Source organism: Tachyglossus aculeatus, chromosome 17 (assembly GCF_015852505.1).
Source record: "Tachyglossus aculeatus isolate mTacAcu1 chromosome 17, mTacAcu1.pri, whole genome shotgun sequence".
Taxonomy (NCBI): Eukaryota; Metazoa; Chordata; class Mammalia; order Monotremata; family Tachyglossidae; genus Tachyglossus; species Tachyglossus aculeatus.
In genome coordinates this window covers 53,584,847-53,600,902 of record NC_052082.1, presented here as the reverse complement: position 1 = coordinate 53,600,902, position 16,056 = coordinate 53,584,847, and the positions used below count along the sequence as shown (strand labels likewise).

Here is a 16,056-nt window from a genome sequence, read left to right as displayed (position 1 = left end):
GTAACTATGAAAGATGGATAGATAGATCTTATTAAAGAACATTTATTCGTCACCCATATGCTAATGATATTGCGTTGGGCATAGAACAAGACAATTCAAACAGACATGGTTTCTTTACAAGACAACACTGATACAGTCAGACATATAAAAGGTCAAGCAGACAAAAGTGATTGTTCAGAAATGGATCAATAGAGGTTAAAGTCCTATAAGGTCATTGAATACATCTGTTGATGCAAGGGGTTGGGGGTCGTAGTTTGACCAACAGACACGATATGGTTTGATTTCTTTTTCTTATGGTTTTTGTTAAGTGCTGACTATGTGCCAGGCACTGTACTAAGCGCTACGGTAGATACAAGCTAATCAGGTCAGACAAAGACCACGTCCCACATAGGCTCACAGTCTTAATCCCTATTTTACAGATGAGGGAAACTGAGACACAGAGATGTGAAGTGATTTACCCAAAGTCACCCAGAAGACAAGTGGTGGAGCTGGGATTAGAATCGGACATATTCCCCACCCACTGTCCCATCCTGCTGCAGCTTCGGGCCTCATTTCACGCCCTCCAAGCCCTCAGAGATGCAGTGTAGCCTAGTCGACAGAGCACAAGCCTGGGAGTCAGAAAGTCATGGATTCTAATCCTGGCTCTGCCAATTAATAATAATAATAATAATAATAATAATAATAACAATAATGTTAGTATTTGTTAAGTGCTTACTATATGCCAAGCACTTTTCTAAGCGCTGGGGAGATAGAAGGTAATCAAGGTTATTCCACGTGGGGGTCACAGTCTTAATCCCCATTTTACAGATGAGGGAACTGAGGCACAGAGAAGTTAAGTGACTTGCCCAAAGTCATACAGCTGACAAATTAATACTACTACTACTACTACTACTAGTAATAATAATAATGACGGCATTTATTAAGCACTTACTATGTGCAAAGCACTGTTCTAAGCACTGGGGAGGTTACAAGGTGATCAGATTGTCCCACATGGGGCTCCCAGTCTTAATCCCCATTTTACAGATGAGGTAACTGAGGCACCGAGAAGTGAAGTGACTTGCCCAAAGTCACACAACTGACAAGTGGCAGAGCTGGGATTAGAACCCACGACCTCTGACTCCCAAACCCGTGCTCTTTCCACTAAGCCACGCTGCTTCTAGTGTGGCCTTGGGCAAGTCACTTCACTTCTCTGGGCCTCAATTACCTCATCCGTGAAATGGAGTTTAAGACTGTGAGCCTCAAGTGGGACAGGGACTGTGACCAACCTGATTACCTTGAAATTAACCCAGTGCCTAGAACAGTGCTTGGCACAAAATCAGCGCTTAACAAATACAGTAATACTTATTATTATCACCATTATTATTATGGTATTTGTTAAGTGCTGACTATGTGCCAGGCACTGTTCTAAGCATTGGATTATTCTTATTAATATTATTATTATTATTATTGCTGGGTGATTTCAGTTTCCGCTGTCTTCTCCTCCCAGCTCCGACCCGCCCGCACCTCTATCCCCAGGTGACTGCTGCAGAGTCATAGGGTGTCCGAGGGAAAAACTGCTCACTGCCTTCCTTCCCGGCTCTGGGGGAAGGGGAGGAAAAGGAGGAGAAGGAAGATCACCGGCAGCATTGAGGCAGAGGGGATTCGTGTCCCAAGCTTCCTGCACGATGAGGAATTCGTGGCTCCACTGCCCGCCCCCGGGGAAGGCAGGGGAGGGAGAGATGGAGGGAGGGAGGGAGGGAGGAAAAAAGAGAGGGAGGGAGGAAGGGAGAAGCTGCCTGTCGCCCCCTCAGCTCTCCCATTCCCACAGCTCTCTCACTCCCGCTCCTCTCTCTCCGCGCACGTGGGCAGCCGGGAGCTACCTGGGGTTCTAACGGTGCAGGGAGTGACGGGGACCCGCCGGAGGGTCCCCCCTTCATAATCAGAATATTAATAATTATGATGATGGTACTTGTTAAACGCTATGTGCCAGGCACTGTTCTAAGCTCCGGGGTAGATATAAGGTGATTGGGTTGGACACAGTCTCTGTCCCCCATGGGGCTCACAGTCTTAATCCCCAGTTGACAGATGAGGGAACTGAGGCCCGGAGAAGTTAAGTGCCTTGCCCAAGGTCACACAAGAGGCAAGTGGAGGAGCCGGGATTAGAACCCAGGTCCTTCTGACTCCCAGGGCCGGGCTCTATCCACTAGGCCACGCTGCTTCTCCTTTCAATCAGTTAATCAATCAACAGTATTTATTGAACACTTACTATGTGCAGAGCACTGAACTAAATGCTTGGGTGAGTACTTCACAACAAAGTTGGCAGACACTTTCCCTGCCCACAGCAAGCTTTTCAGAATCTGATTGGCTTGGATCTACTCCAGTGCTTAGTACAGTGCCTGACACATAGCAGGCGCTTAACAAATACCATAAAAAAAAATATGGTCACGGCGCCAGTAGAACACCATCTTCACTCCCATACCAGGTTTGGGGAAGACCTACAGGCTGTCTACCAGTTGCCCCAGTAGAAAGTCACTGGATGTTGCAGGGCATTGCAGGGCAGGGCAGAGCTGCCTAGCCCTGACCCGGACTATTGTGATCAGGACTTAGGGCTAAGTGTCACTGCCATCTGCTCTCAGATCACAAGATCCCTTGAATGGCACAGGCAGCCCTCTTAATCCGAACCGTATGGAGACAGGAGTGGCCTCTTGATTCACCAGATCCTCTTAAGGAAGAAAGGAATGTCACCGGAGCCGAGTCAGAGAGCTTGGGCAAAATAGCAGGCTGGTACTGAAAAAGGACAGGGGACTGAGAAGAAGGGCAGCTTGCCCCAGAAACTCCCAGAGCCTTTTTTAGGCAAGGGCTTCATTCTCCCTTATTGAAAGCCCTGCTGAGAGCCCTGCTGAGAGCTCACCTCCTCCAGGAGGCCTTCCCAGACTTAGCCCCTTCCTTCCCCTCCCCCTCATCCCCCTCTCCATCTCCCCATGTTACCTCCTTCCCTTCCCCACAGCACCTGTATATATGTATACATGTTTGTACGTATTTATTACTCTATTTATTTATTTATTTTACTTGTACATATCTATTCTATTTATTTTATTTTGTTAGTATGTTTGGTTTTGTTCTCTGTCTCCCCCTTTTAGACTGTGAGCCCACTGTTGGGTAGGGACTGTCTCTATATGTTGCCAATTTGTACTTCCCAAGCGCTTAGTACAGTGCTCTGCACATAGTAAGTGCTCAATAAATACGATTGATTGATTGATTGATTGATTGAAAGGGAACTTGAAGGCAATGGGGGAGAAAGGAGGGTCCTGTAAATATGAGCATAGAACAGGAATATTATTATTGCTACTAATAATAATGATAATAGTAATATTTGTTAAGCACTTAAAATGTGTCAAACACTACAAATCATTGGGGTAGCAACCATCAGACCTGGGCCCTCAATCTAAAGGGGAGGAGAGCAGGTTTTTAATCTGCATTTTACAGATGAGGAAACTGAGGCACAGAGAAGTTGTGACTTTCCCAAGATCACACAGCGGGCAGGTGGTGGACCCAGGACTGGAGCCCAGGTCTCCTGACACCCAATCTATCCTCTTTCCACCAAGTCATTCTACAAACAGCCCTGGCATCTGCCTCCCAAGAAGAAACCCCTTCAGGACCAGAGAGAGCCTTGTCACTGGTCTAGAATCCCTCAGTCCTTCCTCTTACAGATGCTATTGGTTTCTTTCAAAGTCCAAGCCCACATGGTTTTTGGGAAGGCACGGTGAGACAGCCCCTTGCAACAGAAAAGAGGAAAAATTCCAGGGTCAGAAAGACAGCCCCTGCCAAACTTCCAGGAAAGAAGTGTGAAGCTGGTGTTTGCCGGGAAGATGGGGGTTCAGCTGGGCAATCTCTCAAGGAAGGGCTTTGGGGATGGTGCATTCAGAGAAGCTGCTCGCCAAAGTGGAGCAGTGTTTCAGGTAGGGTGGTCGGTCTCTGGGTTTAAGTTAAGAACAAGGACCAGATCAGGGGTAGGCAGCTATTCCTGGATCTAGTTTTCGATTCACTCGCACAGCCACTGTTGCGGTTGAAATCTTCAACTAGGTAAATACCAGGGCTCACTATTTATAACCAGAAGGATTACTCTGTGAGTGTTTGCGTCCTGCAGAATCAGAGAGCTCGTTCTCCCAGGTGGAGCTTTTGGCCTTCCCTCCTGACCCCTGCGAATGACAAGTGGAGGGAGAGAGCTGAATCCCCCAAGAGCTTCTTGAGCTTTTCAGGGGGGTTTCCAATCTAAGAGTCACGGGATGGTGGCAGCAAACACCCGGGGCAACCTCAGGAGGCCTTAGACTCCCTACCCTGACAATCAACTGCCGTAGGTACTAGGACCCCAGTGATTAGAAACTGGACGTCCAAACTCAAAAGTGACCGAAAGTGTTCCAACGATCTTTCAGCATCCCCACCAGGCGATCACCCTGCCCAACCCTTTCCAAATCTGCCCTGACGGCTGCCCGCCTCTCTGCTATCCAGATGCCAGGCAGCAGTACGCTTTGGCCAGAAAAGGGTAAAATGCCTCAGTGTGAATGCTACTGAACTGGATCAGAGAAGAAGGGCCACATTCCCCCTTCCACTGGACTGACAGGGGTTTCGTTTTGGCTTTGGGGTTTCAAAATCCCGGCCACTCACTGTTAGTAAAGGATCACGTTACAACTACTAGATAGGCTGGCTCAGAAAGGCCCTGGGAGACCTGAGTGCTCTCTGTCCCGGGCAAGGCAGGGGCCCAGCGGAGATACAGGAGGATGAGGGTCATGGAGAAAAGAGGTCTCTTACTGGGATAACAAGCCAGACTGGATTGGCCTGAGTCCATTGGGAAGTTTATAGAAGGCTGAATGGTTACGGGGAGTGGAAAAATCAGGACAGGGAGAAGTGCAACCCCTTCCCTGCCCACCTCTCAGGACAAGAGGTTGAGGGAAGCCTAGCTTGATCAGAGGTGGGGGAATTCATTCATTCATTCATTCAATCGTATTTATTGAGCGCTTACTGTGTGCAGAGCGCTGTACTAAGCGCTTGGGAAGTACAAGTCGGCAACATATAGAGACGGTCCCTACCCAACAACGGGCTCACAGTCTAGAAGGGGGAGACAGACAACAAAACAAAACATGTGGACAGGTGTCAAGTCATCAGAACAAGGTCCCGCCAGCCTGAGGAGATTCTGAATCTCGAAAGGGAGACATGAGGTGCCCAGGGAAGGAGAGATTCATCTGCAGGGAGGCGGTTCTGACACAGAGAAGAATCCATCTCTCGAGGAACAGAAACTCAGCCTGAAAACCCCTCGAGCCTGGTGCAGCGGGGAGAGCCTGGTATGTCAGGTGCTGCAGAAGCTGCAGATGCAGCTTCTGCTTCTCAGCGCAATTAGCCAAGGTGGCATGCAAACCTTCGATGGCACCTGCCTCTCTTCAGACTCATTAGCATCCCCTACTACAATTCCCTGGAGCGGCTCCCAGCAGGTCAGGAGACCTCGCTGGCTAAATGATAGATGCTTAGCAACGGGAAGCCGGGTAGGGAAGACCCACTGCTGTGCAGGGTCTTCAGAGACCCTCACTCAGTTCCAGCCCCAGCCTCATTTTGGCTACCACGAGGGATGTGGTCAACTAGGGAAGAGGATCGTGATCTGTGGGGGTAGAGCTGGCTCTCATGGCCAGTGGGACAGAAAAAAAGGGGCAGGGTTGTGGCAAACTTGGGGAGGGGTCCTCAGTCCTTTCCCTCTTCCCCTCAACCACCCACTACATATAAACCTTTAGACAAACAGAAACAGGAACCAATCATCATCAGAGCAGGAGAGAGAAAGAGAGATACAAGGATGTATTGCAGAACAACAGGGGTCATCTCTCCAAGAGACATGAATGAGATCTAATTTACCTCAAGTGTCACCTGCTAGGCAAAGCCACCTGCACCTTTTCTGTAATCGTGTCCGCTTCTTGTTTATATAATTAGAAAAGAAAGTGCATCTGGGAAATGAGATGTCAGAGCAGGCGGTGTGTGAGTCTGCTCTTACCCTGGCTCCCGACTCCTGATCTGGTGGCGGGGGAGATCCCCAGAGGCCCTCGGATTCGGGAGGCCTAAAGGCAGAGCATTCCTCCCAGCCCCGGGCGGGAAGTGCGGAAATCCAATCGGCTTCTCGGTGCCGTCGATCCCGGGACAGACAAGTTCGGATGCGACTGTACCAACGCAGTCCCGAGTCACCCGCGGACACCCCCTCGGCCTCTTCCTGGGAGGCTCGTTGGCACTGGTGACCGAATGAAACCCAATTTCGTGCCCAAAGCTGAAGACCGCAGCTTATTTCCAAGCCTGGCTCACTGTGCCTGCCCCTGTGGTGATCGTCTCATAACTGCCGAGGTAGGCCATGAATGGTGCCTGGCTGCGGGCCCGGATCTGAGGAGGCTTGGATACAGATTCTCCTTGAGCACTTATTTCTCCCACCCAATCCCAACCTCCATTCATAAGGGACCTGGTGTTCATGGAGAGGAGCTGGACGCTGGAGTCTGGGACTCCAGGAGCAGCGGGGTTCACTTCCCGAAATTGGTGGGGGGCAGGGTTGGTCCCTGGTTGGTTTCTGCTGGGAAGGGCTCTAGGGATGGCTCCCAACCTTGGCTCCCCCAAGCCTCCCCAAAATGAGACTAGGTTCGCCCCAGGCAAATGCCACAGAATGTTCTAGCTCTGAGGGTTGAATTCTTAATTTGCTTTTGTTTTGTTTCATAATTTATCATCGTTATTTATTTTTACCATTGCATTCTTATCATTCTATTAGCCTGCAAGCTCCTTGAGAGCAAAGAACACGCCTACTAGCCCTACTGTAATCTCCCAAGTATTTAATATAATTTTCTGTACATACTAGGGGTTCAGTATATACTCTCAGTTGCCTGAGTGGGAATTACCTTTGGCTTCCACAAATCTCAGTCTCCCTGCCAACCTGCTGACAGCACCCGGATCCTATTAAAGGCCAAGAGACAGGCTTGGGAGGCAGGGTGGTCTAGTGGAAAGCACATGGAACCGGGAGTCAGGAGGCTGAGGCTTGAGTCCCAGCTCTGTTGCTAGCCTGATGTGTGACCTTGGGCAGGCCCCTTGGCCTCTCTGTGCCCCTATTTCCTCATCTATAGAATGGGGATAAGACACACATGGAGCCCTAGGTGGGACAGGAACTAATTTGGTAATCTTGTGCCTACCTCAGTGCTTAGCCCATAGTAAATACTTATTAAATATCATAAAAATATAGCTTCCTGGGTGAACTTGTGTCTCTGGGGTGCATTTGAGAGCCTGGATCCTAGTGTCCCTGCCCCAGCTCTGAAACTCACTGGCCGGAAAAAGGCAAGTGATTCACATCTGTGTTCTCTTGGATCTACTCTAGCTGCTAGTTCTCTTGTGGTCTCTAGTATTCCTTGTTGATGATGGTATTTGTTAAGAGCTTGCCATGTGCCAAGCACTGTTCTAAGCGCTGTCTTTCCCTCCGTCTGCCCTGGATGAAGCTTAGCGCTTTGGAGGATCTAACTCATCTTCAAATGAATACCCCTATAGAAGGGTAATAATAATAATTATAATCATTGTGGTATTAAGCACTTAATATGTGCCAGGCACTGTTCTAAGCACTGGGGTAGATGTAATTGGGTTGGACACAATCCCTGTCCCACATAGGGCTCACAGTCTTAATTTCCATTTTACAGATGAGGGAACTGAGGCACGGAGAAGTGAAGTCATTTGCTGAAGGTCACACAGCAGACAAGTGGCAGAGGTATTTCATTTCCTTCAGTGTAGACCTTACCTGAAGAGAAGACCTTGGGCAAGTCACTTAACTTCTCTTTGCCTCACTTCATCTGCAAAATGGGGATTTCAATACCTGTTTTCCTTTTAACTTAGACTGTGAGCCCCAAGCGGAACCTGATATATCTGGTATCTACCTCAGCGCTTAGTTCAGTTCTTGGCACATAGTAAGTGCTTAATACCACAATCCTCTAGGCTGGCTGTGGGCAGGGGATGTGTCTACCAACTCTGTTGTATTGTTCTCTCTCAGTTGCTTAGTACAGTGCTCTGCACACATAAATACCATTGACTGATTAACTGACTGACTGGAAGATGTGAGCAGGCCCGCTTTGGGACTGGGAGAACCCTCCCGTCAAAGGACAGGGCCGGAAACCAGGGCAGCCCTTACCAGCCTGGCATCGGGCAGACCTGAAGACTCATCCCGGCCGGCAAAAGGCAGAGAAATGAGAATGGATTTCCCCATTTCTTGCCTGGTGCCATCTCCCGCAGAGTTCCCAGCAACAAGACCACCTCTCTGCAGGGCAACAGCTGACAGATTAAAGCCACCCCAGGGGTGGGAGCCGAGCCAAACGCCCCTAAGACACAGCCAGACGGAGAGACTCCAAGGAAAACAGCAGCCGCTGGGAACCCGAGCAGAGCCGCCTGGGAAGATAGATCAATGGTTGTGGAGGGCTCCTTGCTGCCGAAGCCCCGCGGTGGGGGCCGAGCCGAGAGGCAGGGCAATTTCCTCGAGACTAAAACGGAAACCCAGTGGGGAGCAGAGACAAGAGCTTCGTCTTGGAGCTTCAGTCGCCTGGGGCGTGGAGCTTGGGAGATCTAGCGAGATGGAAGGCTCACGTAGGAATCTCCCATCTAATTCCCACTCGCATCCCCATAAATGCCCCCATTAACAGGCTTGAGAGTGCTGGGGCCTTGGAGTCCACAGTAGCTGGCTGCGGGGAAGGATTTGTGATGGGTGAGGCCCTGGCTGGGGATAATACCATCTCACTTGCCGAGCGGTGGCAAAGCCTTGCCCCCGTCTGGGCGCTGACCCTGGAGAGGCCACCCCTTCACCTGCAGAGTGGCCCAGAGCTTTGGGGCACCCTCCCCCGCCACCACACACCTATGGCAGGGCTGAGTGCTCGGAATTCACTCGATCATATTTATTGAATGCTTACTGTGTGCAGAGCACTGAACTAAGTGCTTGGGAGAGTACAATACAACAATCAACAGACACATTTCCTGCCCACGGAATCCCAAGTCCCAAGAGAGCTCACGTCTGGGAGGGGTCTGTACATTTCTTTCCTCACAGAAACCCCCCGATGTCCAGCCTCCCCATCCCTTTCTCCCCCAATCTCCCTCTAGAAAGGAGACTGATCACTCACCACACAGAGCGATGATGTGGCTGCTGTCTTCATGCACAAACTTCCTGGTGACGGCCTCCTCCATGATCTGTTTGACCTGCAGACAGCCAGGTAGCCAGGGTCAACATTCCGTCGGACCAAAGGATCAAGCAGCTGGATCAAGCAGCTTAGTACAATGCTTTGCACATAGTAAGTGCTCAATAAATATGATTGAATGAATGAATGATCCAACAGGTTCAGACACCCCACCCCCCCCCCCCCATCCCTCAGCACTATTAGCCCCACAGACCTTCACTGCTCTAGGGCTAGAATGAAGCAGGGGAAATGTGGATTATATTGGAGATACGAAATCTGTGGTCTGGGGGTCATCCTTGACCTCCTGGGGTAGATTCAGGCTGGCACAGATGCCCTGGAGATTTTCTGGTTCAGACAGGACCCTCTCGAGCTGGGCCACGACCAAACCAGTGCGGGCCTGGGTGTGCCAATATGTGTGTGTACGCATTCATGTGCACATGGGTGTTGGGCCGATCACGGCACGATTGACTCGCCCAAGAGGGACAGACTGTCCCAGTGAAGGCTGTTCATATTTCAGGCTGTTCATATTTCCCAGCTGCTCCTCTCAAGGTCAGGATCTGGTCACTCCTGGCTTTCCTGAACTGTATTTCTCCCCCTTCCCAGTCTCTGCTCATCTGGGCCTCGCCATTTTGGCTCTCACCCAGTTTCTGCCATGATGTGTTTCCAAATATCCTGCGGGGGTGGAGGCAAGCTGAAGTTTCTGCCTGCCAACCTCCTACCCTTCCCACCGCCGGGCAGGTGGGAGGCTCGGATTGGGCAGTGATGCCAGGGGAAGGGTCCCGATCCACAGGATCGTGGCTCGCTCAGTCGGGTCCGGTTCTGGAAGTTGGCGTTGAGTTTGCATATATCCTGTCCCAAACCCCCGAACCCTCTCGGAGCTTGCCCCAGAGCCAACATCAGACTCAAAAGTGGGAAGAAGGAGGTTACGTTTCCATGGAAATCCACCCCCACCTAAGAGCAGGTCCTCAACGGAGGTGGGCAGGAGGCTGGAAGAGGGAGAGGGCACGAAGTAACCCAGGGTTAATTCAGGTCACTCAGAAGGGAGTTCAGTTTGCCTCCATTCATCTAAATAGTTCTGACCTCATCCACCCGGGCTTCCTGGGCATTTCTCACATTTGCTGAACCACCCCTGCTTTAAACCGGAGACTGGGGCCCAGAAGGGAGAGTGATTGCGTTAGTGAAGGTCTGGCCTTTTTAACCTCTTCAGGCTGCTCTGCATTGTCAAGTACCAAGGAGCTTTTCATGCAATGGGAAGAGAGATGATGGGATGATGGAGAGGAGGAAAAGGAGCTGTCCCCTTTGGGGCGGCCCGGGGCAGAAAGGGAGGAAAAGAGGATAGGAAGAATACCCCTGGGGTAAAGCCTCCAAATCTGAGCGGCTACAGTCATAGGGGACTCCGGGGGCCAGTGTGTGGAGAGAACATAAAGGGGAAGCTCTCTGGGGTCTGGGGTCCTTCCCATGGGGTTCCTGCATCTCTCTCTAAGACAGTGGCATCGGCTCTGTCCTAGAGCCGTTTTGGGGTTTCCAAGAAGGAAGACCAACTCGTCCTGGGCAGGGAATGGGTCTACCAACTCTGTTACATTGCACACGCCCAAGTGCTTACTACAGTGGTTTGTACATAGTAAGGGATCAATAAAAAGGATTTATTGTGAGGGCTGCGGAGATAACGGGGGATTCGTTATCGTCCCACTCTTACAAAGAGGCCTCCAAACCGGCAGGTTGGAGCCCCATAGGGAACGGGAGGAAGAAGGGTGGGGGTTGGGGCAAGGGCTGAGGGGGTGAAGGCGGGGAGGGGGCGCAACGGTGGGGGACTCCAGCCCAGGAGGCTGCGAAGAAATGAATGGCTCCGAAATGGGCCTCTGGGGGAGACACTCCCGGCTGGGGGGAAGGGGAGCCCTGGGGCTTCGTGAAAGGGCGGGGATGGGGCTTCCCCCGTAGCAGGGAGGTGCCCGGACCCACCCGGGACCCTGCCAGGGCTGGGAATCAATGAGCCGCTTCCCCTGGGGACCCCTCCTCTCTTCTCCTCTCCCCTCCCCTGCGTGGAGACGGTCCCTGTCCAGCGTCCGCCGTCACCACCGAGGGGGCCTGGGAATAGCGGCGGGGAACCCCCCTCCCCCAAGCCCCCCAACTCAAGGGGCTCTGCCCCCCACCCCCAGGCGAGGGCTGCAAGAGCTCTGGCCAGGGTCCTGCCTCGACCTCGAAGGGAGGGCCCCACTTTGCAGCCCCGAAGCGGGGGAGACTGTGAGCCCCCTTCTAGACTGTGAGCCCACTGTTGGGTAGGGACTGTCTCTATATGTTGCCAACTTGGGTCTTCCCAAGCGCTTAGTACAGTGCTCTGCACACAGTAAGCGCTCAATAAATACGACTGATTGATTGATTGGCCTCGCCCCCGGCCCCCTGAGCGGGGAGACCCCTCCCCTCAACCTTCATTCATTCAGTCATTCAATCGTATTTATCGAGCGCTTACTGTGTGCAGAGCACTGTACTAGGCGCTTGGGAAGTACAAGTTGGCAACACCGCGCGGCTCAATGGAAAGAACCCGGGCTCTGGAGTCAGAGTTCATGGGTTCGAATCCCGGCTCCGCCAACTGTCAGCTGTGTGACTTTGGGCAAGTCACTTCACTTCCCCGTGCCTCAGTTACCTCATCTGTACAATGGGGACAACCTGGTAACCTCCCCAGCGCTTAGAATAGTGCTTTGCACATAGTAAGCGCTTAATAAATGCCATCATTATTACAGAGACGGTCCCTCCCCAACAACGGGCTCACGGTCTAGAAGGGGGATCACAATGGGGTTTGTTAAGCGCTTATTACGTGCGAAGCACTGTTCTAAGCGCTGGGGGCTACAAGGTTTTCCCACATGGGGCTCACCATCACTCTGCCCGCGTCTCCCGGGTCCCCGGGGGGGGTCCGACTTGCCTCCTTTTTCACGTTCCACAGCAGCTTCTCTTTGAGGGCGTCCTCGGCGCCGCTCATGGTGCTGCGGGGGGTCGGGGGTCGGGGCGGGGGTCGCCCTGCGGCTCAGTCCTCGGCGGGGAAGGAGGAGCCCCGGCCGGCCCGGCAGCCCGTTGGCCCCGGCAGCCGGGGCCCGGGGACCGGCTTCGCAGCCATCTTCCGAGCCCCGCACCGACGTCAAGGCCTAGCCCGGCCCCTGCCCACGGCCGCCGGGCGGGGGGAGGCTCGGCGACGGGGGCTGGGGGAGGAAGAGGAGGAGGAGGAGAAGAAGAGGAGGAGGAGGAGAAGAGGAGGAGGAGGAGGAGGAGAGGAGGAGCAGCAGCAGGAGAACGTGCACCTGGGGGCGGCCGGCCTGGATGCTTGCTACCGGGAGCCCCCGCCGCTGCCATGGCAACCGACATCCCTCTCCCCGCATTGTGAACAGCCCCTTCCTCACAGGAGGGGGAGGAGGGAGGAGCCGACGCCCCCGGGAACTCCTCGGAGGGGGCTACCACGTGGCAAACCCGCCCTCCCCCCGGAGGAACCTACTCGTGATGATGATGGTAGTCAATCAATCAATCAATCAATCGTATTTATTGAGCGCTTACTATGCGCAGAGCACTGGACTAAGCGCTTGGGAAGTACAAGTTGGCAACACATAGAGACGGTCCCTACCCAACAGTGGGCTCACAGTCTAAAAGGGGGAGACAGTGAACAGAACCAAACATACCGACAAAATAAAATAAATAGGATAGAAATGTACAAGTAAAATAAATAAATAGAGTAATAAATATGTACAACCATATATACATATATACAGGTGCTGTGGGGAAGGGAAGGAGGTAAGATGGGGGATGGAGAGGGGGACGAGGGGGAGAGGAAGGAAGGGGCTCAGTCTGGGAAGGCCTCCTGGAGGAGGTGAGCTCTCAGCAGGGCCTTGAAGGGAGGAAGAGAGCTAGCTTGGCGGAGGGGCAGAGGGATTGGGGGCATTCCAGGCCCGGGGGATGACGTGGGCTGGGGGTCGACGGCGGGACAGGTAATGATAATAATGGTATTTGTTAAGCGCTTACTATGTGCAGAGCACTGTTCTAAGCGCTGGGGAGATACAGGGTGATCAGGTTGTCCCCCGTGGGGCTCACACGGAATGTAAAATCCCCATTTTACGGATGAGGTAGCTAAGGCACAGAGAAGTTAAGTGACGTGCCCGAAGTCACACAGCTGACGATTGGCGGAGCCAGGATTTGAACCCATCACCTCTGACTCCCAAGCCCGGGCTCTTTCCACTGAGACACGATGAAGCCCTTATCATCATCATCAATCGTATTTATTGAGCGCTATGTGCAGAGCACTGTACTAAGCGCTTGGGAAGTACAAATTGGCAACATATAGAGACAGTCCCTACCCAACAGTGGGCTCACAGTCTAAAAGCCCTTACTATAATAATAATAATAATAATACTAATGGCATTTATTAAGCGCTTACTATGTGCAAAGCACTGTTCTAATAATAGTAGTGGTGGTATTCGTTAATCAATCAATCAATCAATCGTATTTATTGCTATTTATTGTTAAGCGCTTACTATGTGCCAAGCACTGCTCTAAGCGCCCGGGGAGATACAAGGTTATCAGGTTGTCCCACGTGGGGCTCACGGTCTTCATCCCCGTTTGACAGATGAGGTCACTGAGGCCCAGGGAAGTGGAGGGACTTGCCCAAAGTCACACAGCTGACAGGTGGCGGGGCCGGGATTAGAACCCACGACCTCTGACTCCCAAACCCGGGCTCTTTCCACTGAGCCACCCCGGGAGGGAAAGGAGCGGGCCCACCCGGCTCTTAAGCGTTTAGTACAGTGCTCTGCACACAGTAAGCGCTCAATAAATACGATTGAATGAATGAATGAATGACAAAGGGAGAAAGCGGGAGGGCCAGGCGGGGGTGGGGATAGGGTGGGGGAAAGGAGGGAAAAGTGGAGGAAGGAAGCCCATGCCCCCTTTTTCTTCTGCTCCTCCTCCCCTCCCCATCGCCCCGACTCCCTCCCTCTGCTCTACCCTCCTCCCTTCCCCACAGCACTGGTGTCTATCTGTACATATTTATTATTCTATCAATTTTATTAATGATGCATATACATCTATAATTCTATTGATGTATATAGATGCTACTGAAGCCTGGTTACTTGTTTTGTTGTCTGTCTCCCCGCTTCCAGATTGTGAGCCCGTTGTTGGGTAGGGATTGTCTCTATTTGTGGCCGAATTGTACTTTCCCAGCTCTTAGTACAGTGCTCTGCACACAGTAAGCGCTCAATAAATACGATTGAATGAATGAAGCCTGAGAGCTCACCTCCTCCAGGAGGTCTTCCCAGACTGAGCCCCTTCCTTCCTCTCCCCCTCGTCCCCCTCTCCATCCCCCCATCTTACCTCCTTCCCTTCCTCACAGCACCTGTATATATGTATATATGTTTGTACATATTTATTACTCTATTTATTTATTTATTTCTTTTACTTGTACATATCTATTCTATTTATTTTATTTTGTTAGTATGTTTGGTTTTGTTCTCTGTCTCCCCCTTTTAGACTGTGAGCCCACTGTTGGGTAGGGACTGTCTCTATATGTTGCCAATTTGTAATTCCCAATTGCTTAGTACAGTGCTCTGCACATAGTAAGCGCTCAATAAATACGATTGATGATGATGAAGCCCGCAACGAGAGAGCCTACAAGCTCCCCGCAGGCTCGGCCGGAGGGTCCTCATTTGGAAAAACCGCCTATCCGTGCCACCTCGCAGGTGTTTAGAACTGCTCCGGCTCACGGGAACGAGAGTGGAGGGACAGTCCAGCTCTCAAAACTCGCCGCTGCAGCTGAAGCAGAATGGACAATATTACAGGCAAGAGCCCGGCTGGTCCCCCACCCTTTCATTCATTCAATCGCATTTATTCGGCCCTAACTGTGTGCAGGACACTATATTAAGCGCTTGTGAGAGCACAATATAACACTAAACAGATACATTCCCCGCCCACAGCATACCACCCCAAGGAGCTGCCTTTCACCCCAAGGTTAAGCAAAGTGGACCTTAGGGTGATGGATTGCATGTGGGACCATTGTGGATGGGGATTGTCTCTGTTGCTGAATTTAGACTGTGTGACACTGTCCTTTTAGACTGTGAGCCCACTGTTGGGTAGGGACTGTCTCTATATGTTGCCAACTTGTACTTCCCAAGCGCTTAGTACAGTGCTCTGCACACAGTAAGCGCTAAATAAATACGATTGATGATGATGAATTGCACTTCCCAAGCGCTTAGTAGCAGCTTGGCTTAATAGCAAGATCCCAGGCTTGGGAGTCAGAGGTCGTGGGTTCTAATGTCGGCTCCGCCACTTGTCTGCTGTGTGATTTTGGGCAACTCACTTAACTTCTCTGTGCCTCAGTTACCTCTTCTGTCAAATGGGGATGAAGACTGTGAGCCCCATGTGCCCCAGTCCTGTGCCCCAGTCCTGTCCCCTCACCCTCTGTCTGCTCCTGTCTACCGCTTCTAGACTGTGAGCCCACTGTTGGGTAGGGACCGTCTCTATATGTTGCCAACTTGTACTTCCCAAGCGCCTAGTACAGTGCTCTGCACACAGTAAGCGCTCAATAAATACAATTGATTGGTTGACACCTTGATAACCTTGTATCTACCCCAGTGCTTAGAACAGTGCTTGGCATATAGTAAGCGCTTACTATTATTATTAGTAGTAATAGTACAGTGCTCTGCACCCAGTAAGTGTTCAATAAATACGATTGAATGACTTTTGGAAGGCCTGTGAGACAGCCCCTAGGCCCCTTCCTGCACTTAGAAATGGCCTCTGGGATTATTTCGGGGGCTGGTGTGCCTACTTGTTTTGATTTGTTGTCCGTCTCCCCCTTCTAGACTGTGAGCCCATTGTTGAGTAGGGATTGTCTCTATCT

The 16,056-nt window shown here is 51.6% G+C and overlaps 2 protein-coding genes across 3 annotated transcripts in view; one reads left to right on the top strand and one right to left on the bottom strand.

Annotated features, from left to right (window-relative positions):
* The window catches only part of SGSM2 (small G protein signaling modulator 2), a 43,049-nt gene extending 30,884 nt beyond the window's left edge, over positions 1–12,165 (bottom strand). For both annotated transcript variants that reach the window (XM_038759190.1, XM_038759191.1), the window contains exons 1-2: positions 12,109–12,165; positions 9,138–9,213 (exon numbers count right to left, since the gene is read on the bottom strand). In XM_038759190.1, the coding sequence (XP_038615118.1) occupies positions 9,138–9,213; positions 12,109–12,165 (133 nt within the window). The remainder of the gene's footprint in view (positions 1–9,137; positions 9,214–12,108) is intronic.
* A 496-nt stretch (positions 12,166–12,661) lies between these two features.
* Positions 12,662–16,056, top strand: part of TSR1 (TSR1 ribosome maturation factor) — a 20,119-nt gene continuing 16,724 nt past the window's right edge. Inside the window, exon 1 of the mRNA XM_038759075.1 lies at positions 12,662–12,686. The gene's annotated coding sequence lies outside the window, so the exon portion shown is untranslated. The remainder of the gene's footprint in view (positions 12,687–16,056) is intronic.